The 26,588-nt window shown below is 40.6% G+C and overlaps 2 protein-coding genes and 1 long non-coding RNA gene across 3 annotated transcripts; 2 read left to right on the top strand and 1 right to left on the bottom strand.

The window, feature by feature from the left end:
- Positions 1–222: 222 nt before the first annotated feature.
- On the top strand, positions 223–6,545 carry LOC127504049 (uncharacterized). The gene is made up of 2 exons (XR_007927283.1): positions 223–1,345; positions 1,483–6,545. It is a non-coding gene; the product is annotated as an uncharacterized LOC127504049 (long non-coding RNA).
- zer1 (zyg-11 related, cell cycle regulator) lies at positions 5,800–18,532 on the bottom strand. The gene is made up of 16 exons (XM_051878368.1): positions 18,370–18,532; positions 16,120–16,380; positions 15,892–16,042; positions 12,961–13,409; positions 12,670–12,843; positions 12,471–12,585; positions 12,250–12,396; positions 11,857–12,030; positions 11,510–11,725; positions 9,443–9,484; positions 9,173–9,292; positions 8,785–8,900; positions 8,517–8,705; positions 8,326–8,423; positions 8,082–8,184; positions 5,800–6,733 (listed from the first exon to the last, which is right to left on the bottom strand). Exons 2-16 carry the CDS (start codon positions 16,284–16,286, stop codon positions 6,676–6,678), a joined length of 2,319 nt encoding a protein of 772 aa, XP_051734328.1. The 5' UTR covers positions 16,287–16,380; positions 18,370–18,532; the 3' UTR covers positions 5,800–6,675.
- Positions 18,533–18,877: 345 nt separating this feature from the next.
- On the top strand, positions 18,878–25,951 carry tbc1d13 (TBC1 domain family, member 13). The gene is made up of 12 exons (XM_051878372.1): positions 18,878–19,048; positions 21,280–21,353; positions 21,445–21,485; positions 21,576–21,637; positions 21,943–22,042; positions 22,127–22,209; positions 23,540–23,699; positions 23,770–23,980; positions 24,072–24,235; positions 24,449–24,609; positions 24,704–24,761; positions 24,841–25,951. The coding sequence occupies exons 1-12, from the start codon at positions 19,026–19,028 to the stop codon at positions 24,904–24,906; spliced, it is 1,203 nt and encodes a 400-aa protein (XP_051734332.1). The 5' UTR covers positions 18,878–19,025; the 3' UTR covers positions 24,907–25,951.
- The last annotated feature ends 637 nt before the right edge of the window (positions 25,952–26,588 follow it).

Genomic DNA, 26,588 nt, shown 5'->3' with positions numbered 1-26,588 from the left:
AGCTTTACTTGAGCTACACGCAGTAACGGATCACTGATTTAAAAGTCAGTAAAGGCAATCATAATGCTCACGTCAATCACATCCAGTCCGTCTGCCCTCTAGTGGACACGAGCCGGAAATGCAACACACGATTAATTTGTCCATTCACCATGCTATGGTCAAAAATTCAGTTTGAACCAGTTTGAAATTCTTGTAAATAGTAGCCTAATTAGGCTGAATAATATTCAAGAGAGACGGTTCACTCAAAAAAGAAAATTATGTCTTTTTACTGATTTACTGATGATGACTTCAATTACGTCAACAAAGCATCTCTGAACACACACACACACACACACACTCACTCACACACACACACACACACACACACACACACACTCACTCTTTAAGTTTCTGATTTCACCTGATCTTGTGTTACACACTCACACATATCTGCAGTGACAGACATCAGCAGGTGACGCAGAATCAGGAACCCTGCATCTGTTTTTCATCACACATGAACAGAGATTTAAAGGCATCTTCCAACTTTCAACAGGTTCAGATTGATTTTCTTTTCTTCACATACATTTTCACCAGTTTATACACTCACAAAAGCAATTAAATATTTTACAAATCAGCATAATAAGAATGTATTTACAATAGAAATTTCACAATTTTTACACTTTCCATAACCATGTGAACTCTAAAAAGTTCACACAAGAATCTCTCGCTGGGAAAATGCGATTCAAAATAAATCTAAAGATATAAAAGCAAAAAATCAGCTGTTGCACTGATTTACCGCTGCAACACAACACCCAAAAACAGCCTTTCAGAAGCAACCGGCTTGACTTCTGCAGTTTAATGGTGATAAACATCTGCGAAGAGTCTGTTTCCCTTCAACTCGTCGTGACCCGCAGCGCCTCCGAGAAGCTCACGTATCTGTGAAGTATTTTTAGGTTTGGCAAGGAGAGGCAAAAAACCCAATGCATGCTTTCATAATGTGACACCAGATGAAGGTGCACAACTCTTACCAAAGTCTTGCAGCACAATTAAAATTTCACCCTTTGAGAATGACTGACACCTGCAAGTAGATGCACTGCGCCTCCTTACTGCGTTCTACAGCTGAAGACTGGACGCCCGTGTCAGGCTATTTACAGATAATGCTGAGCAAGAGAACATTCCCACAGCTGAAATGACATGAAGAGAGCGACCCGTTCGCCTGCGAAGCGCCTCTGATTAATGCAGCCTGCAAGAAAATGGAAACAATGGAAATAATGGATCCGGAAAGCCAGATGACAGCACTGGAGGACGACATGCCGGCGGAAGAACTGGAACCGCTGAACGACGCACTGAAGGATTTGAGCAACAGGTGAGAACATTAGAGAGCTTAGAGGAGATCAGGGACCTTCATGAGTAGGATTACATGCATTACTTTTCTGACATAACTTCACAAATATCAGACTAATACATTTCTCAATGATGAATTTGGTGTGAAATACTTTGCAGTCTGAGAGAGGTCGTCCAGGATGGTGCTGTGAAGCCCAAACTCCACTGCCTGATGATGGATCCATCCTTCTCCATGGTCACGGTCCAGAGCGAGGATAGCGGGATTGTTTGGGAAACCGCTTCCAGCCGCTGCTCTACGCCGTGGGCCTCCGAGTTCAACGCAGAACCCGCATATCCTCCCTGCACTTCTGGAACGGCTGGCAGGATTGTGTTCATTATGGATGAAGAACTGATGAGCAGAAGGAAGAAAAAGCAAAGATCTGAGAAAACAAAGACTCTTCCGCAAGTCAGCCGCGAAATTCTGGCGGAAGCAGAGAGACCGGCCATGGTAGAAGTGTCCGTGCCTAATGTGATGCCGCGGAGGGAGCAGAAGAGCACAAAACGGCAGATCTAAAAGAAGAGCGTCTGTTCAGTCTAGTCTCTGAAGGATCCGAGATACTAAACATCATTGCTTCGCTGAAAGTGTCCACGGTGGACGAAGAGGAAAGCAAAGGTCTGGAAGACAATTTGTACTACCTTGAGGAGACACCTACCGTGAAATACACAGAGATCCCAGATGAACCTGAGCTGGATGTTCATTCTGAAACTGAGAAGATCCCTTCAGTGATACCAGAGCCCTTAGTCTCATTCCCTCATGTCCAAGTCCCTCGAAGAGGCACGACAGCTGAAGACTACTTTGAGAAGTTCACACTCCTTGACAATCAAGCGCCATCGGGAGCGACGCCCGTTGATGAAGCCCAGCAGCAAACAGAGGAAAAGATCACAGAAGACGCCGATAATGCTCCTGATGTGGAACCAGGCCCCGGTGTCTCCTCAGCTGTGAGTATGCTAGACATTTCTGGTGAACACTTGGACGATGTGTTTTACGGTGGAGGGGGCGAGCCACACAGTCTCGATACTGCTGCGAGTGTTGGCGAAAAGGGAAGGGTGCCGTCCAAATCCTCTCTGAAGGAAAGCGGCAGCGCGTTGTTTGGAAGCGAGGAGTCGGTCCTCACTCCCATATACCTTCCTGAAAGTCCTCAGAAAATCATCGACCCCAACCTGCTGGAGGAGCCCAAAGCCTTGGCGTTTTTGTACTCGGATCTGTACGCGGATGCCATCGGGACCAGGAAGAAGAAGGATGATGACGCCGAGAGCGTGACCTCTGAGAAATCCTTCCACAGTCAAGAGTCTGACTCCGAGGACAGAGGCTATCTGGAGAAGTTCGTGCTCAAGGTTGAGACTCAGGCCACGGAGAACGACTTCAGGCGTCCTGAAGAACGGCATGACCCTTTCAGACTCACTGGATTCGTGGAACGCCACAAAGCGGAAGTGGAAAATCAGGCAGAAGAGCTGGAAGAAATCACGGATTTCTTTAGAAACAGCGCATCTTCGTCACCCTGCGAACCTGTCGAGCGGATGGAGAGAGAAGAAGAGATCGAAGTTGTCAGGACTCCTCGGGTTACTTTCAAAGAACCTGCGCCAACACGTACAGAACAACGGGCGAGCGATCCTCAACCATTCGCTGACGACGCTGAGTTTTTCAGAAGAATTTTTACCGGTTGAAATAAGTGAGGATTGTCCAGCATGGGAGGAAAACTTGCCGACGATTGTCAGAGATGCTGCTGTAAAATCAACTTCAACCCGGATAGATGCACCAAAACTTAAACCAAAGCCAGTAAGCGATAACAGCCAAATCCAAGCCCAAAACACAGTCAAACCCATAACTCCACGCCACAAACCCTTCTTGGATCTGACCCCACTGCTGCCCGTCGAGACCGAGGATGAGAAAGAAACAACAGAGGGTGAAAAGGAGAAAGAGAACACAAGCTCTGAAGATGCTGGATCATCCAGCACTAAAGAAGAGGGTACAGACTGCTCGCTCTCCAAAGCGATTCCTGACATGTAGGACTGCAATGATCCCTCAAAACGGCTGGATTATCTGCATGAGGGCAATGCTGAAGCGGATCATGTTGATGCTCCAGCTGCCTTGAGAAAGTCTGATTGACATTTAAGGGTCACTGATTCGCTGGCTTGACAACGAGTGATCCGTCTGCATTTGTGACGTCCTGCAAAAGAACAGAAAACGAGCAGAACATTATCATATGTCTCTGAGCGCATAGTCTGGAATGGAAAAACATAAATATGGAATATAGTTAATGTACAGTATATGGTTGTATAAGGCTAATGAGACAAAACTGTGTGTTTGTGAGAGTGTATGTACAGATTACAACTCACCTGCACAGCTGAAAAATAAGTAAATGATAAAAAATAAAAAAAACATTTTATCTTTGTACAATAACTATGCTTAAATGATGTACATATGGCTATAATATTCACCTCTAGACACCATGTAGAATAGTTTTTTTTCTGCTCAGGCTTCAGCATATGTACAACAGTGGAATTATTATATTTAAAAATAATCACAAACGTGTAGACATATGTGAATACAATGAATAAAGTAGAAATGATTTACTGTTAGCATGATGAATGTTTTGTTTCATGTCAGTCAAGTATCTAAAAGTCATTGTTTTCTCATCAAAATCTTTAATGATAAGCCTAAACTTGTGCATCAACCACCAATCAAAAAGTCGTACATTGCTAGAGTGAATTAAATCTCTAATATGAAGCACATGATCGACTGCTTACCTGTATCTGACCCCCAACTAAACGTCATTAAGCACTCAATATTCAGTTTTTAATTGTTTCTTAAACCTTCAGGGAAGGTAATACTATTATTTGTCGTGAAGTGTCTTACCTCAGTAATTCGCGCCTTTTCCTGTCAGTCTCCGGGCGCGCGATCGCGACAATCACAGACGTTTGACGTTTACGACCGGCCGAATGTGGAACAATTTACGCCTCATTAGAAAAAAAAAAGCACGCTTTTGTAAATCAAAATTAATACATAAATCGAAATTAAGTCCAAATACGTAAAATTTTAAACTATGACGTTTCATAATTACGACATTAAAAATTTAAATAAAAAGTCACAATTACGATTTATCATATTTTTCTTATGTGGCAGAAAAAGGCTTCCATATTAATAACATTAATTTAAGAAATAATATAAAAACACGTCTGTACACACAAACCGCAAAAACATGAACATGGAAAAATATGGGTTTGATTTACCAAACCTGAGAATGAATTACAATTTGCAATTAATTGCAAATTGTAGTCTAGTACAGATTACAAATTACATGACGAAAATTAGTAATGTAAACTAAATTACTAAATTACTTTTTGATTACTTTTGATTTAAAATCTCAGGAGTAAATACTGTAATGAAAAAGGGTTTGTCTGACAAAAAAAAGTTTGGGAATCCCTGCTTACATAAACAATAATAAACATGAAAACAATAATTTGTGAAGGTCACTGGAAATGATGAAGACGGTGTTTCACAGCTATATATTATATGTTTAGTAACTTGCATAATTATTCATCTCGTTTCTGTATAATTTTAGAAGCATCACAAATTTACTTACATGACCATTTTATATTGTGAACACCGTCAAAGCTAAACAGTCTAGGATTATTTAGAAAGGAAAATTTAAGAGTAAAAAGAATTAGGGAGAAACAAATTTTGAATAATTTACTGCCATTGTAACATGTAAGCATGTCCTCCATAAAAAGCAACTAATCTCATCATGAGCATTTTAAAACATAATATAATCTAATTACAAGTACTAAACCTTTGGAGTCTGATGACATAATCCAGATTACATGAAATCAGTTACTACCCAGAACTGGTTATAATATTACAAGCTACACGTAACTGAATGTAGGCTACATAAGAGTACCATGTATATACCATAATATATATTGAAACTAAGGGATAGGGCAATGATAAAATATAGAAATAAAAATAGATAAAGTGTCGGCACATTTGAAAAGCTCTATGGTAGTTTTTGCCAGTTTAAATGGCTTCTGTGCAATTTAGAAAGTGCAAATATTCCCTGCCTAATGAATAATTGTGCACATATCTGCTCCATATTAATCACGTGAGTCTTACCTGCGGTGCAGAGACGGTCTGATCCGGATCCGGATCTAGCAGCAGTCAGTAATCCGGTTCACGCATGAACCATGATGTCATGAAACAATCACACTTTTGTTTTTAAACAGACACATTTACACAAATGAGGGGGAAAACTTTATCTAACATTTTCCCCTAAAATTTTAAACCTTTTTAACCGAAAAGCACAGATATTTAAATATTAGAACAGCGGGAACTGTTGAAAAGAGTTGTTTAACATCATCACTGATCTAAAAACACACTTGATAAGTTATGATGACATAATCATCATCATCTGTAAGAAATAAAGACAGCAGCCAGACGACTGTAACAGAGTGTTTGACAACTATTATTATTATTATTATTATTAATCTCTCTTTACACCCAGTGTTGTGTGGACATCTTACTTCAGTACATCATGGTTTTATTGCAGTTCAAAACCGTGTAGAAAAACAATTTAACAGCACAGATAAAAGCACGTCTGATAAACCATCATCGTTCCTGGAGATAAACACACGCAAACGCTGACTCCGACTGCGAATCGATCAGCTTCATAATGAGATTGCAAATAAAAAGTGATTATGATTAAAAATACAACAGAAGAAACAAAAAAACGATGAACTTCCCCAAAAGATAATCGCTTTAATGATAGATGTGTGATTGAATTCTGAGAACGTGTGTGAGATTTCCAACCGGGAGTCTTTTAATAGTTTCAATAAAAAACATCCAGACGGAACAAACCCAGAGAACTTTCTTCCCGACACGAGGAGAGGAACCGAGCGGCTCGACGGCGCTTTCTGATCGATCCCGGGCTTGATGATCACAGAGAGAAGCTTATGCGGCAGAGAAACGCACGGGTCCGTCTCTCTGAAGACGCCAGACAAATAATCATGGTTGATCCTGACAAGGACACGAGCAGATCGTCCTCACACACACACACACACACACACACACACACATTCACTCGGGCACAAATAAAAACAGAAAGAAAACACCCCTAGAATGACGCAGCTGTCACTGCTGTCCATGTGCAACACAGAAACAAGCCCGACACACACACACACGCACGCACTCGTGACCTCACTGTAGTGTGACAGACGTGTGTTGTAGGAGAGCAGCGTGACGTCCTCGTCCTGATCCGTGCCGTCAGTGCCAGTGAGGATCATCATCATCATCATTATCAGATGAAGTCCGCTGCACCTTTACCTGCTGGTGTCCATGGGATCCTCCTTGAAGTTCTCACACTGATCCATCACTTTCCTGCACACAAACACACGACAAATCAGCTGCAAACTCACATGTGACGAGACAAACATTCAGCATGAGGATAATTCATAATTCATGAACACGATTCACAGTCAAATTCACTCGCTGCTTTATGTGCCACTTATTATGCCAGATTGAAATCAGCATTATTAATTCATAATTCATAATTGTGGGTTAATGACAGTACAATTATTACCATAATATACCCTATAAAGATACTGTGTGTGTGTGTGTGAGCGAGTGAGTGTGTGTGTGAGTGTGAGTGTGTGTGTGAGCGAGTGTGTGTGTGAGTGTGAGTGTGTGTGTGAGTGTGAGCGAGTGTGTGTGTGAGTGTGTGTGTGTGTGTGAGTGTGATAGTGTGTGTGGGCGAGAGTGTGTGTGTGTGTGAGCGAGTGTGTGTGTGAGTGTGAGTGTGAGTGAGAGTGTGAGCGAGTGTGTGTGTGAGTGTGAGTGTGAGTGAGAGTGTGAGCGAGTGTGTGTGTGAGTGTGTGTGTGTGTGTGTGAGTGTGAGTGAGAGTGTGTGAGCGAGTGTGTGTGAGCGAGTGAGTGTGTGTGTGTGTGTGTGTGAGTGAGAGTGTGTGAGCGAGTGTGTGAGCGAGTGTGTGTGTGTGTGTGTGTGTGAGCGAGTGAGTGTGTGTGTGAGTGTGATAGTGTGTGTGGGCGAGAGTGTGTGTGAGTGTGTGTGTGAGCGAGTGTGTGTGTGAGCGTGAGTGAGAGTGTGTGAGCGAGTGTGTGTGTGTGTGAGCGTGAGTGAGAGTGTGTGAGCGAGTGTGTGTGTGTGTGAGCGAGTGTGTGTGTGTGAGCGAGTGAGTGAGCGAGTGAGTGTGTGTGTGAGTGTGATAGTGTGTGTGGGCGAGAGTGTGTGTGAGTGTGTGTGTGAGTGAGTGTGTGAGCGAGTGTGAGTGAGAGTGTGTGAGCGAGTGTGTGTGTGAGTGAGAGTGTGTGAGCGAGTGTGTGTGTGAGTGAGTGTGTGTGTGTGTGTGTGTGTGAGAGAGTGATTGAGTGAGTGAGTGAGTGTGTGTGTGTGTGAGTGACTGTGTGAGAGTGAGTGTGTGTGAGAGTGAGTGTGTGTGTGAGTGAGTGAGTGACTGTGTGTGTGAGTGAGTGAGTGAGTGAGTGTGTGTGTGTGTGTGTGAGAGAGAGTGTGTGTGTGTGTGTGTGTGAGAGTGTGTGTGTGTGTGTGTGTGTGTGTGTGTGTGTGTGTGTGTGAGAGAGTGTGTGTGTGTGTGTGTGTGTGTGTGTGTGTGTGTGTGTGTGTGTGTGAGTGTGTGAGCGAGTGTGTGTGTGAGCGAGTGAGTGTGTGTGTGAGCGTGTGTGTGTGTGTGTGAGTGTGTGTCAGTACCGCGCCATGTCCTTGGTCTCTTGGTGAGAAGATTCCAGCTCTAGAACTTTCTGCAGCAGAATGATTCCTCCCTCCTTTATCAGCAGAGGGCAGTATTTACTCGCTGCAGGACGAGAAGGAGAGAAACATCCATTACATGTTACAGATCTGAACGAGAGTGTGTCCGTCGTCACGAGGAGTTTCAGGCTCATCGCAATAAAAAATGACCAAACTCAACTGAAGCATATATATGTGAAATACTCACGGTAAACTGACACCAGGTTATAAAGCGCCCATGTGGCCCAATGCTGACTGACCGGAGCGCCGCTCTGAGGGAGAAGACGCAGGATGGGCTCAAACGACCTGCAGACGGACAGTGATGAGGTCAGTGATCTCTCAAATCATTTGCTAATCAATCTGTATTTCGTTAGCACGGCGAGGATCAGGCTCACACACCTGTAGTTGATGTTGCGTCGCGAGCTAACGTCCCAGCTTCGGATGGCCGCCCACATTTTGTCCATGACATGTGACCTCTTGGGCTCCTCCATGTCCCAGGCATCGGGCCCGTCAAACATGATGTGCGACAGAACTCCGCAGGCGTTATAGGACACCTCGATGCCGTCCGCCTTACTGTCCAGCAGCTCACTGAGACAGAGAGAGACGCCAGCGTCACACACACACACTCACACTGACCGCTGACCCACACACTGAACGACTGTCACACCTGAAGACGCTGATGAACTGCTTCGTCAGCAGCTGCGGTCTCAGCGCTTTCACCTCGGCCACGTTACCCAGCAGCCCCAGCATGTTTCGGTGCAGTTCCTGTTTATCAGGAAACTCCTGCGGGCGAGCAGAAATCAGACGGGTGAAGTAAAAGCAGATGAAAACGGGTCATGTGACGCTAAAGGTTATCCAGGGTGTGTTTGGAACGCGGCATATACACTTAAAGCAGCTTTTCTGGTGTGGTTCAGATTGAAGCGTTCACACTTATTCAACTGAACCGCACTAACACTAGAGTTCGCTTTGATCCAACCAAACCTGCCGAACACGGCCGTACAGAGGCCGCAGCAGTACGCTAGCGTTCCTAACACAGCCAGTGATCGACCGCGCACCTTCAGACACTCCAGGAAGAGGTTCATGCCGTTACACTCCAGAAACATCTGGCAGTTATCCGGCGTCTCGTCGGTGATGTTCCACAGCGCGCTCCAGGAGAACTCCATCACCTGATCACACTGAACACACGACAGTAAACGTCATCAAACGCTCCTGACTTCATAACACACACATTCACTGGAAACAAATAAAGCCGTCTTGCAGTGTTTCTCATGTGTATACAGAAAACCACTGAACAAAACCGATAGCAGTGTTCAGTAATGACGCACCATTCTGTCCTGCAGCTTCTTCTGGATCAGATTCAGCATCGTCTGTGACACAAACCAGACAAACTGTTAGATGAGCCGACAATCCAACATGCACGAGAAATCACATCATAACAGGAAACGGACCAAAAACTATCAATATCTCCTCTTAAAACAGGAAACGCATCACTGCAGTTCCCATATGGCGATTATTGTCACTTCACTGTAAAACAGTGTTAGACAAATTAATTTTATGTATTAGAATTGGTAGATATATGTATATAAATGAGTGCTGTCAAAATTAGCGTGTTAAAGCATGCAATTATTTTTTACAGTTTTCCAGGTTAAAAATATTTAACAATTAATGCAGCATCTGTTTTTCCTGTCACAATTTGGCTAACGTTACGATATATGATCACGCTCTTAATCACGCTAATGCTTTTAAACCATTCAAGCGCCACAAGACAAACTAGATAAAAAAAGTTTGTCATGACAAACTTTAAGTTGGCTTGAGAAAGCCGGACCAGAAAGTTTGAAGAAGTTTTAAAATCTTGAAGTTTGAAGGTTTTCAGTTTGAAGTATGAAGCTTAAAGTAGTTTAAAGTTGAACAATTTGAACGCAATAGTCTATCAGAAAAACAGACAGATAGATAGATAGTTGCAAGTTTGCTAACATGTTGGTAACATGATTACCATGTCGTTAACATGATTTAACACATTGCTAACGTGGCTAACACGATTAAGCACGTTGCTAGCATGTTGTTAACATTATTAGCACATATGTTAACATGAATTGACACATTGCTAACATGTTATTGGCATGATTATCATGTTGCTAGCATGAATTCGCATGTTGCTAACATGATTAGCATTTTGTTAGCATGATTTAACATGTTGCTAACATGATTTAACATGCTGTTAACATTTTGCTAACATGATTAACATGGTGCTAACTAGGGCTGCACAACGATTAATCGCGATTAATCGTTTGCAAAATAAAAGTCTGTGTTTACGTAATATATATGTGTGTTCTGTGTATAATAATTATGTATATATAAATACACACACGTATATATTTAAGAAAAAAATTATATTTATATATAAAATATATTTATAAATATATATTTATTTATACATGCATGTATTTCTTAAATTTATACATGTGTATTTATATATACATAATTATTATACATAGAACACACACACAGATTACGTAAACACAGACTTTTATTTTGCAAACGATTAATCGCAATTAATCGCTGTGCAGCCCTATTGCTAACATGAATTAACGATGCTTACATGTTGCTAACATGATTAACATTTTGTTAGCATGATTTAACATGTTGCTAACATGATTTAACATGCTGTTAACATTTTGCTAACATGATTAGCATGTTGCTAACATGATTAACACATTGCTAGCATATTGCTAGCATGATTGAACATGTTCGCTGGGTCCGAAATCGAATCCTTCTCTACTATCTAGTACATGAAAAACAGTATGCGAACAGAGCAGTATGTCCGAATTCATAGTATTTGAAAAAGAGTAGGCGAAAAATACCTGGATGACTTACTACATCCAGCGAGATTCTGAAGTGCATACGATGGACACTTTACTATCCCATGAGGCCACAGGAGAGGATTTGTGAATGTAGTTGAAGGGACATAACTGACGCTGGTAGGTCATGTGACAGTAACAAAATAGCGGATGTAGATGTCCGAATTCATTCATACTACACGTATTCGTACTATAGAGAACATACTTTTTCAACGGTCGTGAAGTAAATTTAAATTCAAATGTAGCACCTACTCAGACAGTACGCGATTTCGGACGCAGCCGTTGCTAGCATTTTGCTATAATAATAATTAGCACATTGCTAGTATGTTGCTAGCACGTTGCTAACATGAGTTTTACACAATGCTAGAATGTTTTAACGTGACGATAGATAGATTTTGTAAGATCAGAAATGGTAAGATCATAGAAAGAAAGAAAGAAATATCTTCATGTGTTTCAACACAGATACGCATTTTCAGGTGAACTGGCCCTTTAAGCGCAGGAGGAGAAGGAGCGAACATCTGAACAGCACACCACCTTGACGAATCCCATCTTGCCGACGGCTTCTTTGTGGTCGTTGTCGACCTGACAGACGAGAGCGTTGCACAGGTGGACGGCGATGCGCTGGATGGACTCGTCCTGACGCGCCGGCTCCAGGATCTTCAGCAGCAGCAGATTGACTCTGTGATACTGAAACTCCAGCTCCTCCGGAATACTGAAGTTACACAGCGTCAGGCAGCAGTTCCTCTGAACCTGCACACACACACACACACACACACACACACTCAGTCTTCACGCATCTGAAGCTCAGTACAGTCTGAAACAGAACACAAACTAGCTGTTTGTGGTCGCCAGAATAATCCTGTAAAACTCAATGACCTCACCGTGACCTCCTGGTACTGCTCCATGCCGTTGAGCACCACCTGTATGACCTGTCTGCGCAGACGCACACTCTGGTCACTGCGGTACTCCGTGTTGGTGAGGTAAAACAGAGCGGCGCTGCCCGTCACCTGAATGCTCTTGTCATATTTATGAGTCTTCAGCGCTGTGATCACCAGCTGAAACACACACAGACACACGTGACATGTGACACACGCGTGTGCATTGGGGATACTGCCGTCAGAGATCACATGACTGCACTTCATACGGTTTAAAAGACACTTAATATTCAGTAATATTACTGATCTGACTGCACTGACACTGCCAGATGAAAACTGAACTTGAACTGAAATTGTTTGATAATTGTGTGTGTGTGTGTGTGTGTGTGTGTGTGAGACCTGCAGTGCTCGCAGCAGTTGACTGCAGTGCTGAATTCTGGCGATGTCAAACAGCTGGTTAATGGCTCGATGGGCGAGTTCGGGCCGTTGCTCGGTGTACGCCTCGATAGCGTTCAGAATCTGATCCTCGTTCTTGGAGCCGGTGACCTGAACACACAGTTGATTAGAGCACTGGACACAAACAAACACAGTGTGTGTGTGTGTGTGTGTGTGCGTGGCACCTTGTACGCCGGTATGTGTGTGACGGTGCAGAGCGTGGTGTTGTACAGGCCCAAGAACTGCAGCGGCCTCTTCAGCTCCTGGAACGGGTAGATGCTGCTCTTACACGGCTCGATGCTGCAAAACACACAAACACACACGCTCAGATAAACACGGAGAGAACGACACTGTGGGATGTGTGTGTTCGGTGGGCGTCTTCACCTCGGCCGGCCCATGGCGTCCTCAAACGCCGGCACTGTGCAGTTATCCAGCATGATGTGTCCAGAGATGTCCAGAGACACCAGATTGACCAAACCCTGAGCGATGCTGCTCAAGATCTTCCTCGTCATCTTGAATTTAGACGTCCTCTGGTTCTCTCGTGAGATATCCAGGTGTCTGAGGACAGAGAGGAGGAAAACGTCTCACTGATCTAGTGGAGTTTAGAATCATTGTCTTTCAAACTCATTAAAGACTTCAGAGCGTGTGTGTAAACGGATCAGACGTCTCTCTCACCTCAGTCGGCTCATCTGCAGCAGCGTGTGGATCAGTTCCTCCGTCAGCTCCACGTTATACAGCACCAGAGACGCCAGACGCTCCTTCCACTGCGTGAGGAACGCCGGCCGGGGCAGATGGACGCCCGACAGGTCCAGAGAGCTCAGCGACGGCAGCGGCCTCAGCAGCGCCTCCACGTCCACCTCCGGCGTCAGGCCGCCCAGATTCAGCAGACGCAGACGGTTGAAGCCCTGGAAGCTGAAGTTCTGGTCCACCGTGTGCGGGCGCAGACCCTCCTCCAGATCGTCGTCCTCCTCGCCATACGCCAGCGGCCCACCGACCTTCTTGAAGAAGATGTTGGAGCAGCCGAACAGACTGAGCGACAGCAGCGAGTGTCTGAAGTTGGAGAGCGTCCGCAGGCCGCGCGCCGTCAGATGGTTACAGTAGGTCAGATGGAGCTCGATCAGATCCTGCACACATCAGTGAAGGAGGCATGGATTCACACACAGATTTCACATGAATCAGTGAAGGACAGACCTGGAGTGTCTGCAGACGATCTAAATCTAAACCAGTTTGAGATCGTTTCTGAAAAGCATCTCAGATTCAGTAGTGGTTTTGTTGGAAGAAATTCAGTTCATTCCAGCAAATCAGTTCCTTTAAACTGAACAGTTCAATGAATCGATTCAAAATTCATTCAAGTCACTCAGAAAAGTCTCGGTTGTTTAGGTAAAAACATTGAGTCAAGTCAGATTTATTTGCATAGCGCTTTTCACAATACATTGTTTAGAAAATCATGATTTTAATGTATATAATATCTTAATGTTTTATAGTCATAGAGTTGTGTAATAACATATATTTTAACATATTTAACACAGTATAAACAATCAATCTGTTGAGATTTGCTATTTATAGGCCATTCTACAGAAGTGATGTAAACTGCTGTCCCACAACCAAAAAACACATTTAAAAAGCATTTAAGTATTCAAATTTTAGATGTTTACTAAGATCCTTCTATTATCTATTGAATCCCACAATAATATTTAAAATATTAGTAAGATTAATATATATAAAATCATCATTTATTGGGTACTTTCAATTAGGAGGAGTCTGTCCTGAACCCTGACCCCTAAATCTCAACTTGTGAAAATGATATTGAAATAATTTGTGAATTTTTTTCCGTTGTTGTTTTTAAAAATATATTTTTGATTTTTTTTTTTAAAAAAGTAAAGTTTAAAAAAAATTATATTTCATTTTTAAATCATGAATCTTTATGTAAAAGAATGTGTCCTGCATGTTCATGTCACTACCGAAACAGTGTGTGTTTTTCATTGTCTGAGACTGATTTTAACACACTTCTACATTTTTGATCAGGAAATATTCCTGTGTCCCTCCCTCTCATCGCCTCTCTTTCACAGTAGATAGGACCATCATTCTGAGTTAAATGTGTTCGAAAGTCTGAAAATCTGTGTGGAACTTTAAGGAACGTCACTAACAAACACCTTTTTTCTGTAATTAAGCAAACTTTTTGGGTGTTATTCCATAAAATGTAGTTTTTATGTGTGTACAACTGTTCAGAACTGTGCTAGCTAACCATGTGCTGATTAGCATCTTTGAGCGGCTCAAAAATATCAAAAATTGTCACTACCGAAACAGTCACAACCGAAACATGTCTTCATTGTTTTGGTAGTGACAAAAGTGAACGCATAATGTCATGTGATGTGGTCACTACCAACACATTACCGTCACTACTGAAATGTGCAGTCACGACCGAAACATGGGATGTTTTGTCAAAAATAAAGTATATTGAATGATCAACTAAGATGTTATTATAGTGTTTGGTTCAATGTTTATTCAAACTAATGAATCCTTCACTTTGAAATCAGTTTGATGAACTTTATGACTTTTACAAAGAAAGATTGGATTCAAAATACAACAAATCTCATAAATTACACTTGAAATATTGTTAAAATTGTAATTGTTATTGATTTACCTGTGAAAACTTTTTTTAAAAATAGCTAAAAAATATATTTACAAGGAAGACAAAATCTTAATAGGTCAGTGTGACCCTTCTTATTAAATTATTTATTATTGTGTTTCGGTAGTGACAAATTTGTGGAGATGAAAAATATTCCAAAACTTTCTGAAAATACAATATGAGAATAAACTGTACAATTACGAAAGTGTGTGCCTTGGATATTATATAATTTGCATACATACAAAATTTGTGTAAAAAGACACTTTTTTCAAGACGTTTCCGACTCTGATTTGAACCAGTTCTGCAGAATGACCCGTATACTAGTATATATCGCTTAATGATATAAAACATCTGTTGTTATATGAATAAAAATGATTAAATATGATTTTCCTTGTGTTCATTTAGAGAAAAACTATGCCCTGATTATTTTTAACAAGAACTTTACTGTATTTTATGGCTGAATTTACTTAAGAACTCTCTTTGTTGGAAAAATCACTATTCTAAGCTCTTTCAAAGTGAATATATATTATATTTTTTCAGCTGTACGGTCCAGTGCTGATCTGAACTGAAACACTTATTCAGTATCATGAACACACAATCATACACAACACAAGCTGAAACTGAAGGTATGTCGGTCAGGTGATCATCTCACCTGATCGCTCTGTCTGTTATACAACCATAAAGAAAGAACAAACACTGAAAGTGAAAGTATTTCGACTCCCTCGATGCGACGCACATGAGAACGAATGTTTTATCCATGCATGTCTTATTTTGAAAGCTGGTTTGACCTCGTAATGTTGAATTAGAGTGTCATAACTGGCTCTTCCAGTCTTCTCTCTGGTGACACTCTTAAACCCCGCCCCTCATGCTCAGCTGCAGAGAACGGAGATTCGCCCTACATTTTTGCTTGTCTGATAATCACAATACAAAAAGATCAGTCTGTTTCATGATGGAGAAGTTCTCGGCTCATTCCTCACCTGTTTCCCGACGGCCTCCAGGTCTCGGTCCCGGACCAAATCCTCCCTCAGCTGCAGGCGGGTGATTCTGGTGCTGCGCGGGTCACTGAAGAGCTGGAAGAAGCCGTCCTGCGGCTCAAAGTCGCTGTCAGTGTGCACCAGATCCATGTACCTGTCAATCAAAAACATCAGCGTCACACGTCAGCACACGTCACACATCAAAGCGTGTTCACGGCGACCTCTACGTACACGTTCACCAGCCTGTCGCAGATCTCGCTGGGCAGGAAGACGTCCGGACGCAGGCAGAGCCGGTTCCGCTCTCCGCTGTAGCACATGGTTCTCCGCAGGTTCTTCAGGCAGAAGACGGTGCACAGAGACATCAGGCTCTCCGGGTCGTCTCCTACTTTAGTCGCCATGACGACGGTCGATCAGCAGGACGACAGAACAACAACACGACTGCGGCCCGGATCTCAGGCGCCAGACATCGAGATGGAAGAGAAGACGCTCCACCTGAGCGACGAGAGAAACAGACAGGATTCATGAGTCAGATGGGGATATTACTGATCTGACTGAGATCAGATGAGAAGAGAACTGGAACTGTAAACTCTATTGTCTTTTTAGAGCTGCTTTACAGCAGAATTTGAATTTGTTTCATAACTGATTAATTTCGCAACACTGACACTGTTATTGAACTGAATTGAATCAACATTAAACTGAACTGAATTAGTCTCATTAATTGAACTTTGCAACATTGACAGTTATTGAACTGAACTGAATTGGTTTCATAATTGATTAATTTTGCAACATTGACACTGTTATTGAACTGAATTGAATCAACATTGAACTGAACTGAATTTGTCTCATTAATTGAACTTTGCAACATTGACAGTTATTGAACTGAACTGAATTGGTTTCATAATTGATTAATTTTGCAACATTGACACTGTTATTGAACTGAATTGAATCAACATTGAACTGAACTGAATTTGTCTCATTAATTGAACTTTGCAACATTGACAGTTATTGAACTGAACTGAATTTGTTTCATAGCTGATTAATTTTGCCACATTGATGTGGTTATCGAACTGAATTGAATCAACATTTAATTGAATTTGCTTCATAATTGATTAATTTTGCAACATTGACAGTTATTGAACTGAATTGAATCAACATTGAACTGAATTGAATTTGTCTCATAAACTGAACTTTGCAACATTGACAGTTATTGAACTGAACTGAATTGGTTTCATAATTGATTAATTTTGCAACATTGACACTGTTATTGAACTGAATTGAATCAACATTGAACTGAACTGAATTTGTCTCATTAATTGAACTTTGCAACATTGACAGTTATTGAACTGAACTGAATTTGTTTCATAGCTGATTAATTTTGCCACATTGATGTGGTTATCGAACTGAATTGAATCAACATTTAATTGAATTTGCTTCATAATTGATTAATTTTGCAACATTGACACTGTTATTGAACTGAATTGAATCAACATTGAATTGAATTTGCTTCATAATTGATGAACTTTGCAACATTGACAGTTATTGAACTGAATTTGTTTCATAATTAATTTTGCAACATTGACATTGTTATTGAACTGAATTGAATCAACATTGAACTGAACTGAATTTGTCTCATTAATTGAACTTTGCAACACTGACAGTTATTGAACTGAACTGAATTGGTTTCATAATTGATTAATTTTGCCACATTGATGTGGTTATCGAACTGAATTGAATCAACATTGAATTGAATTTGCTTCATAATTGATTAATTTTGCAACATTGACACTGTTATTGAACTGAATTAAATCAACATTGAACTGAACTGAATTCATTTATAATTGATGAACTTTGCAACATTGACAGTTATTGAACTGAATTTGTTTCATAATTAATTTTGCAACATTGACATTATTGAACTGAATTGAATCAACATTGAACTGAATTGAATGTTTCATAAATTATGAACTTAGCAACATTGACATCATTATCGAACTGAACTGAATCACCATTGAAAATGAATTGAATTCTTCATAATTGATGAACGTTGCAAGACAGATACAGTTATTGAGCTGAATCGAACTCGTTTCATAATTGACGAATATTGTAACATTGACACACACATCTTCTTCATCATCATCAACTATAATCACAATGACACTCTGTCATATTCTAATGTTTATATGTTCATTACTGCTGCGGCTGCGCTGTTGTTTACACTCGCTGTACTGGGACAGTGTTCGTGTTAAACTCGATCTGACGTGCTCTAATGAGGCGGTACTTCTATTCAATCGCTACTGCGTTTAATAGTGAAGTGGACGCTTCTGTTGTGCTGATCTGCTGATGTTTGTGTAAGTGTTGATCTTGAGAAGAGTGTTAGCGCGCGGGCTAGCAGCTAGCAGCTAAATAAATCGAGTGAGTTTAATATCGTCGATGAGTGATTGACAGCGGCTGTCGCGAGCGCAGTGTGCGTCTGTCTCTTACCTGACGCCCGCACACCGACTGACGCGCCGCTTCGATTCACAAGAAACTCAGAAATATGAACATGATCTGATGATGATCGCCGCCGCTCTGATGTCAACACAACCTGCGCCACATCCGGGTCACCTGTGCACGCGACACGATCACTTCCTGTTCGGTGTGATTGATAGGGGTACTAAAAAGTGGGTTAATGAAGACGTCCACTTTAAAATCTAACCTGTTAATTACTCTGGATATTCTGACAAGAAACAGCACGTTTATTTTTTGATTGTAATATAATAAATACACATATAGACACATATTAAAGTCAAATCACATCTTTAATATGTTTATAGACTATATGTAGAATCAGTCACTGCTTTAGTGTGTGATCAGATATAATCAGACTTGAGTTTTCCCTTAATAACAGTAAATAACGCACTAATCAACTAATTAAAAAAATATTGCCATCAATCGCATCTCAGGCGTTTCTTTCATCAATAGTCATTCATAGTAGTTTGAGTGTTTTCTCATGCCGTTAAACTACAAACATGATCGAGTAATGTGATGCTGATTTGTAATGTTTTGTAATTGTGTTGTAATGAGCGGAACTAATGTGCGCGCGCCTGTGTTTCCGCCGGTGCTGTTTTTCCGGCAGCGCGTGACTGTGCCAGTCAAACATGTCGAGTTCCTACAAAAACAGGTGAGAAACACAATAAACACGCGACAAAAAGCGCCTTTTCATTCGATCACACATACTTTACTTCATCGACACGCTCGACAGACCTTATTTATATCAGACTCGCGGGCGAAGCGTGATGACACAGCTGAAGTGTGTGTGTGTGTGTGTGTGTAAGAGAGAGAGTGTGTCAGTGTGTGTGTGTGTGTGTGTGTGTGTGTGTGTCAGTCAAAAAACATTCGGCTGATTCAGGTGTATTTTTCATGAGATACTAAGATATGTTTTCTTTCAGCTTCACATTGTAATACCGCGGTATTTACCATGTTTATTTGAGTAATGTACCACAGTATTTACAGTAAAACATGTCCAAAAAAGTCCAGTCAGGTTTAGTTTTATAACCCTTTCACAGTATACACTGTTTCAGAGCAGAAAGTCATTAATTTTAATGTTTATAATTGCTTAAGAGTCACATTGTGCAGTTTAGGGCTGCTCAATAGCATATATTTGTGACAGTTTAAACAATCAACCAGTTGAAATTTGCTGTATTAAGTAAAAGTATAGATCTCTCATTTAAATTCTCATTTTGATGAACCGATATTGATTTTTAAATCCCATGAATTTATGCTTTTGTCTAATAATATGGCACGTTTACCTCAGAAAACCATTCAGTGACCAGAAATTTGATAGTCAGCTAGAAAAATAACTCTAGAGAGGAGCATTTTGATAAATATGTGCACTAGATTACATATTTATTATATTTTTACTCAACTGTTCTTCAATATTTAATGTATGTTTGAATAAATCCATCATAAAAACTATTTTTTAATGGCAGTCACCATTTAAATGTTTCAAAAATGAATTGGTGTAGAAACATAATTATGTCATTAAAAAGTTATTATACCTTATGTGCAATTTAAATGTTTGTATGCAAATCAGCTGTGACCTGTAATATTACAGTAATGCAGCGACTGACGGTTCCTGTAGAGTTTACAGCTTCAGTTCAGAGAGATTTTGACGTGAACTGTGTCTGATGTACATCCAAATGAATCGAACTGACTCGAGATCAGAACTGAATCGAATCGTAATCAGATCATGAGGTTTGTGTCAATGATTGAGAATCTGATTGTAAGTCTTTCCATAAAGCTTCATTTCTGTTGATTCATCAGTCTGATGCTGGTAAATGAGCGACAGGATCCATTCGAGCCGCAGGTGAAAGTTTAACCAGCTAGTCATGAGCCGCTTGAGCTCGTGTGTCTCTTAGTTCTCACTTGTTTCATGTTCTTATTAAAAGTGTTTAATCAATAAAAATGCCAAAGGAATCAATCCGATTCATCTAGATCTTCAGCTGTTTCAGACTCGGTTAAAACTTTATTTCTTCTGTGAAACTCAAAAGAAGATATTTTGAGAAACGTCTCTGTTCACACAGAAGAAAGAAAGTCACACTGGTTTAGACGAAGGGCATGAGAGCGAGTAAATGACGCCAGAACGGTGATTTTTGGCTGAACTGTTCCTTTAAGAGAGCCGTTAGTCGCTGGAGCGTGTGTGAATCATGATTGGACGCTTTGATCATGTGACTGCGGCGAGAGTCCGCGGCTGTTTCTGTGAAAGAGTTTAAGCTAAAGGTGATCAAGTCACAAAGATCTGTGTCACAATGTTCATGTCTGAGTTTATTTCACTTTTTAGATTCTGTCACAACGTCTGGATCCGAAACCTTTCTGTTCCTCATATCGAAAGTCAAGTAAAACATGTTACTGTAACATTTACTGTCGTTCTCATGAAGAAGACTGTGTGTGATGAAGTCGTTTAGGATGAAAGGCGTTTTAAAATGATAAAACGTTTGACTAAATGAATAAATGATCCTGGAATCAGATTCATCTCCATTTGATTCATTCAAAAATATTAAAGACACTCAAGTGCAAATTTGTTCAAGCATTTGTACACATTTGTTGATTCAGATTAATATTAATGTTGAATATTAATAAGAAATTAATGTTCAAGCATTTTACCTTTTTACCTTTATTCAGATTAATGTTCAGTATTAATTAAATCCAATTAGTTAATATTGAAAATGTTATATATAATAATTATTTATATTAATAAAAAATATTAATGTCAAGCATTTTACCCTTTCCTTCCACATTCGTTCTGATTAATGTGAATGTTCAGTGTTCGTATGAATGAATCATTTTCTTCTGCAGAATATTGTGTGATCATGTGATCAGGTCAGATGTTCACGGATCTCTCTTGTTCCTCAGGATCCAGGAGTTCAAGGTTTCTCTGAGCGAGCAGAAGATCGATTTGAAGGCTTTACGTGAGCTGTGCTTCAGCGGTACGTGTGGCGTGTTGGCGTGAGTTAGCGTGTGTTTCTCCACACACTCACTCTTTCTCTCTCTCTCTCTCTCTCTCTCTCTCTCTCTCAGGGATCCCGTGTGAAGGAGGCATCCGCTCTCTGTGCTGGAAGGTCAGTCTCGCGTCTCTTGAGTTTCACTCGTCATCATGTGACTGAACCAATGAAGAATTCAGTCAAACTGACAAAAATATTGTCCCACAGATCCTGCTGAATTACCTGCCGCCGGATCAGGCCTTATGGGACTCTTTCCTGAAGAAGCAGAGGTTACACACACTTTTACTTCATTTTAGACTGTTTTTATATGAGGACGTCTCCAGAAGCAGGTTTGGGTAGATTTTGTCAGGTGTTGTGGTTAAATGGTTTCAAACACACTGTAAAAGTGCATGTTCTCTCATTTTCACACACTGATTCAAGGACATTCTGAGGAAATTAAGCTACAGAATGACGAATGAACAGCTTGATTTTGCTTTAACGCTAAAATAACGTCCCATGTGACCGTCTGTGGAGCACAGACAGCGATTGCTCGCACAGGGTCATTATGCTAATGAGCTCGAATCTGATTGGTCAGGGATCTGTACGCCCAGTTCTTGAGAGAGATGATCATTCAGCCAGGAATCGCCAAGGCAAACCTGGGCGTGTCTCGAGAGGACGTGACGCTGGAGGATCACGTGAGTTTCAGAACTTTACACGGAGCAGAACTCTGAAGACACGCCTGTGTTACTGATCATGTGACGCTCTTCTCTCGTCTCCAGCCTCTGAACCCAAACCCAGACAGCCGGTGGAACACGTACTTCAAAGACAACGAGGTTCTGCTGCAGATCGATAAAGACGTCAGGTGAGAGAGTTGAACATGAAGAAGACTGTTTAGGATTAAAGGCGTTTTAAAATGATAAAATGTTTGATTAAATGAATAAATGTTGATCACAGATTCATCTTCATTTGATTCATTCGAAAATATTAAAGACACTCAAGCGCAAATTTGTTCAAGCATTTGACCTTTTACTTACAAATTTGCTGATTCAAATTAATATTATTGTTCAATATTAATATTAATCAATCCAATTAATTAATATTAATGTTCAATATTCATATTAATTAATCCAGTTAATGAATATTAATAATAATGTTCAAGCATTTGAGCTTTTTCGTCTTTTTACTTCCAAATTTGTTGATTCAGATTAATATTAATGCTCAATATTAATGTTAATCTAATTAATATTAATACAAATATTTTTTAAGCATTTTACCTTTTTAATCTTTAACATCCACATTTGTTGATTCAGATTAATATTATTGTTCAATATTAATATAAAATAATCCAATGAATTAGTATTAATGTTCAATATTCATATTAATTAATCCAATTAATGAATATTAATAATAATGTTCAAGCATTTGAGCTTTTTTCATCTTTTACTTCCAAATTTGTTGATTCGGATTAATATTAATGTTCAATATTAATGTTAATCTAATTAATATTAATGTTCAAGCATTTTGCCTTTTCACCTTTTACTTCCACATTTATGTTCTGATTAAGATTAATATTAATGTTAAATAGTAATATAAATTAATTCACTTATTGAATATTAATAATAATGTTCAAGCATTTGTGCTTTTTCACCTTTTACTTCCAAATTTGTTGATTTAGATTAATATTCAATATTAATATTAATCAAATTAATATTAATACAAATATTATTTAAGCATTTTACCTTTTTAATCTTTAACATCCACATTTGTTGATTCAGATTAATATTAATATAAAATAATCCAATTAATTAGTATTAATGTTCAATATTAATATTAATAAAACATTAAATTTCAAGTGTTTTACCTTTTTCACCTTTTACTTCCAATAATTTAATTAATATTAATGTTCAGTATTTATAAAAAAAAATAATGTTCAAGCATTTTACCTTTTCACCTTTTACTTCCACGTTTGTGTGCTTATTCAGATTAATGTTAATGTTCAATATTAATTAATCTAATTAATTAATATTAATAATAATTTTCAATATTGGTATTAATACAAAATATCAGTGTTCAAGCATTTAACCTGTTTTCACCTTTTACTTCAGAATTTGCTGATTCAGATTCAGAAGTATTTGCCCACATGTGTTGATTGAGATGAATATTAATATTCCTGTGTGAATGTCTGCTGTCAGGCGCTTGTACCCAGACATGGCGTTCTTCCAGCGGCCCACAGAGTTTCCCTGTCAGCTCATTCTGGACCCTCAGAACGAGTACGAGACGCTGCGGCGGCGTGTGGAGCAGACCACGCTCAAAGCCCAGACGGTCAACCGGAACCGCAGCGGCGTCACTAACGTGAGTGTGTGTGAGTGTGTGGGGTGGTCAGTGGACGTGTGTGTTCTGAAGCGTCTGCTCTCACCTTCAGGTCAGTTCTCCAGGGAAGGCACTAAACCTGTATCCCTCCAACGAGTACGAGGTGCTCCCGAACGGCTGTGAAGCGCACTGGGAAGTGGTTGAACGGATTCTCTTCATCTACGCCAAACTCAACCCGGGCATCGCTTACGTGCAGGGCATGAACGAGATCGTGGGTCCCATTTACTACACCTTCGCCACAGACCCCAACAGCCAGTGGAAGGGTAACGCATTTACTGCTTCCTGGAAGAGAATGCCTGTGTTCCCATCCACCTGTCTTTATGTGCATGTGTTTCCGTGTTCTTCTGTCTGTAGAACACGCGGAGGCCGACACCTTCTTCTGCTTCACCAACCTGATGTCAGAGAACAGAGATAACTTCATCAAAAGCCTGGACGACTCGCAGTGCGGCATCACCTTCAAGATGGAGAGCGTGTTCTCCAAACTCAAGGAGAAGGACACGGAGCTCTACATGAGACTGGTGAGGAGCAGACGTCTATTATTACTATACTTTAAATTACATGTAATTCTTTGTATGGGTTTTCCGCTTTCCGCTTCACCTGAACGTGTCAGATAAAGCTTTTTAACCCTGTTCTGATGGTTATTATTTTGAGTTATCGTGGCATAAACACAAAGTCTACTAGTTGGGACTACAAACTAAAAATCCCTGTCCCACTGTCTGTCTGTCCCACAGCAAGAGCAGAACATCAAGCCTCAGTATTTCACCTTCCGCTGGTTGACGCTGCTGCTCTCTCAAGAGTTCCTGCTTCCAGATGTTATCCGGATCTGGGATTCGCTCTTTTCGGATCAGGATCGGTTTGAGTTCCTCATCCCTGTGTGCTGCGCCATGCTCACGTAAGATCGGTGAAGCTGCTGTGAAGAGATCTGTACTGTATAAAACTTCCTCAATGACTTCACATTGGCTGGTTTTCCCTCTGTGTTTTTGCAGACTGATTCGAGATCAGTTACTGGCTGGAGACTTTACAACCAACATGAGATTACTGCAGGTAACACACACTCACAGACGCACACACACACACACGCTGATATCGCCCTCTAACCTCCATTCTGTCTGCTGTTCTTCAGGATTATCCCATCTCTGATGTTCACGCCATCCTCATTAAAGCTAAAGAACTGCAGGACGGCTTGTAGCAGCCACGCCCCCTCAGGCTCCACCCACAGTCTGATGACTGACAGCAGTGCCGCCCATCTGACCCGGGTGGGATCCATCGTATGCCTTTGTGTGATTGAGCGTTTGGTCTTACCGTCTCTCAGGTAGACGAGTGTGTGTGTGTGTGTGTGTGTGTGTGTGTGTGTGTGTGTGTTTACTGTTGCACTGTTGAACGATTATAAAGACCAACACACTGACACACACACACACACACACACTGCAGACGGGACTCCAGAAACACTCCAGAACTCTGATCTTAATTACTACAATATAAATACTGAACAGAACAAAAGATTCATCACATCTCCAGTGTTTGATGATGGACTTTATACGGCTGTATTTATATCAGTGATTGTTTACTGTCTTTGGTTGTTTGTTTCGTTTAATACTTGATCACGTATCTTTCACAAATGAACAAAAATCCTGGCTGCAGGTTGTTGGAGATTCTCAGCGATTCTCCGGTTCATCCGTGAGCGAATCGAAGCTTCATGCAGGATTTCTCCCTGATCCAGATCAGTGTAAGTTCATCTGACGTGTGGCTTCCTTGAGAAACTCAAGCATGAACTCAAGTTTCATCTGCAGATAAAACGGCATTAGTATCCCATCATCCCTTTTTTTAGATATGAAAGCAGTCACTCTTCCACTAATAATCTGCGTTAATTTCATCACACTAATAATGATCGGGTGCTCTGCGTTTGTATGAGGGAAACATCCGATCAAACGTTATGACTTTAGTGTTTTTATAAATGTGTTGCAATTCACCTTTTTTTAAATGTCATGTTGTTTTTGTATTTTAAATCTGGTTGGAAAATGAAGGACGGATTGATGCTCTTCTTCTTTTAGTGTCTTTGGGGAATGTCTGGCCACACGTGTCTTTCTGTAACCGTTCCTTCATTATGTACATTTGAAAAGGATCGTTTTTCTTTTGCATGTTTTTGTATGAACGCATCTATAGTTCTTGCCATTGTATATCAATGTTTTTACAGTGCTTGCTGATGCACAATAAAAAAAATTCTGAAATCTAAATCTAAACCAAAAAAATGTCTGTCTTATTAAAGTCTACACTGACGGCGTTACAGCCGTGGATCTCGACTGTGTCGTCAGACTGTGACTCGACTTTGTCTAGTCGCACCAGCAAAAAGTTCATCTGAAATTGCCAACATCACTGCAAATCAGTGCGAACGGTCCTTTATATCAACAAAACTGTCTGCACTGCATGAGCGACAGAAAAACAGATTTACTGAGCAAGAAATGAAATTCACCCCATCTGTTTTCTAAACTAACGTTATTGATCCTGTGATCGATTCATCAGTGCATTTTCATTTTTTAGAAAATTGTTTTGACCTTGTAATTTTTAGTAAAAATATCATATCTGTCTGTCTGTCCATCTGTCCGTCTGTCTGTCTGTCCATCTGTTTGTTTGTCCGTCTGTCTCTCTCTCTGTCCGTCTGCCTGTCTGTCCATCTGACTGTCTGTCTGTCCATCCATCTGTCTCTCTGTCCGTCTGTCTATCTCTCTCTCTCTCTCTCTCTCTCTCTCTCTCTCTCTCTCTGTCCATCTGTCCATCCGTCTGTCTGTCGTCCATCTGTCTGTCTTTCTCCGTCTGTCTGTCCATTTGCCTGTCTGTCCGTCCGTCTGTCTGTCCGTTTGTCTGCCTGTCTGT

This window comes from Ctenopharyngodon idella, chromosome 21, assembly GCF_019924925.1.
Source record: "Ctenopharyngodon idella isolate HZGC_01 chromosome 21, HZGC01, whole genome shotgun sequence".
Lineage (NCBI taxonomy): Eukaryota > Metazoa > Chordata > Actinopteri > Cypriniformes > Xenocyprididae > Ctenopharyngodon > Ctenopharyngodon idella.
Note: the sequence above shows the minus strand (reverse complement) of the source record. Positions and strands in the feature narration are given on the sequence as shown.

What these genes read in the sequence shown, in the direction of transcription:
- zer1 (XM_051878368.1), bottom strand. Translation starts at nt 16,286, where the DNA reads ATGGCGACTAAAGTAGGAGACGACCCGGAGAGCCTGATGTCTCTGTGC. An exon ending in CTGCAGATGAGCCGACTGAG is followed by an intron (nt 12,844 to 12,960) that starts GTGAGAGAGACG and finishes CTCTGTCCTCAG; the next exon opens with ACACCTGGATATCTCACGAG. An exon ending in CGACGCAACATCAACTACAG is followed by an intron (nt 8,424 to 8,516) that starts GTGTGTGAGCCT and finishes GTCCGTCTGCAG; the next exon opens with GTCGTTTGAGCCCATCCTGC.
- tbc1d13 (XM_051878372.1), top strand. Translation starts at nt 19,026, where the DNA reads ATGTCGAGTTCCTACAAAAACAG. An exon ending in ACGTGACGCTGGAGGATCAC is followed by an intron (nt 22,043 to 22,126) that starts GTGAGTTTCAGA and finishes TCTCGTCTCCAG; the next exon opens with CCTCTGAACCCAAACCCAGA. An exon ending in CGGAGCTCTACATGAGACTG is followed by an intron (nt 24,236 to 24,448) that starts GTGAGGAGCAGA and finishes TCTGTCCCACAG; the next exon opens with CAAGAGCAGAACATCAAGCC.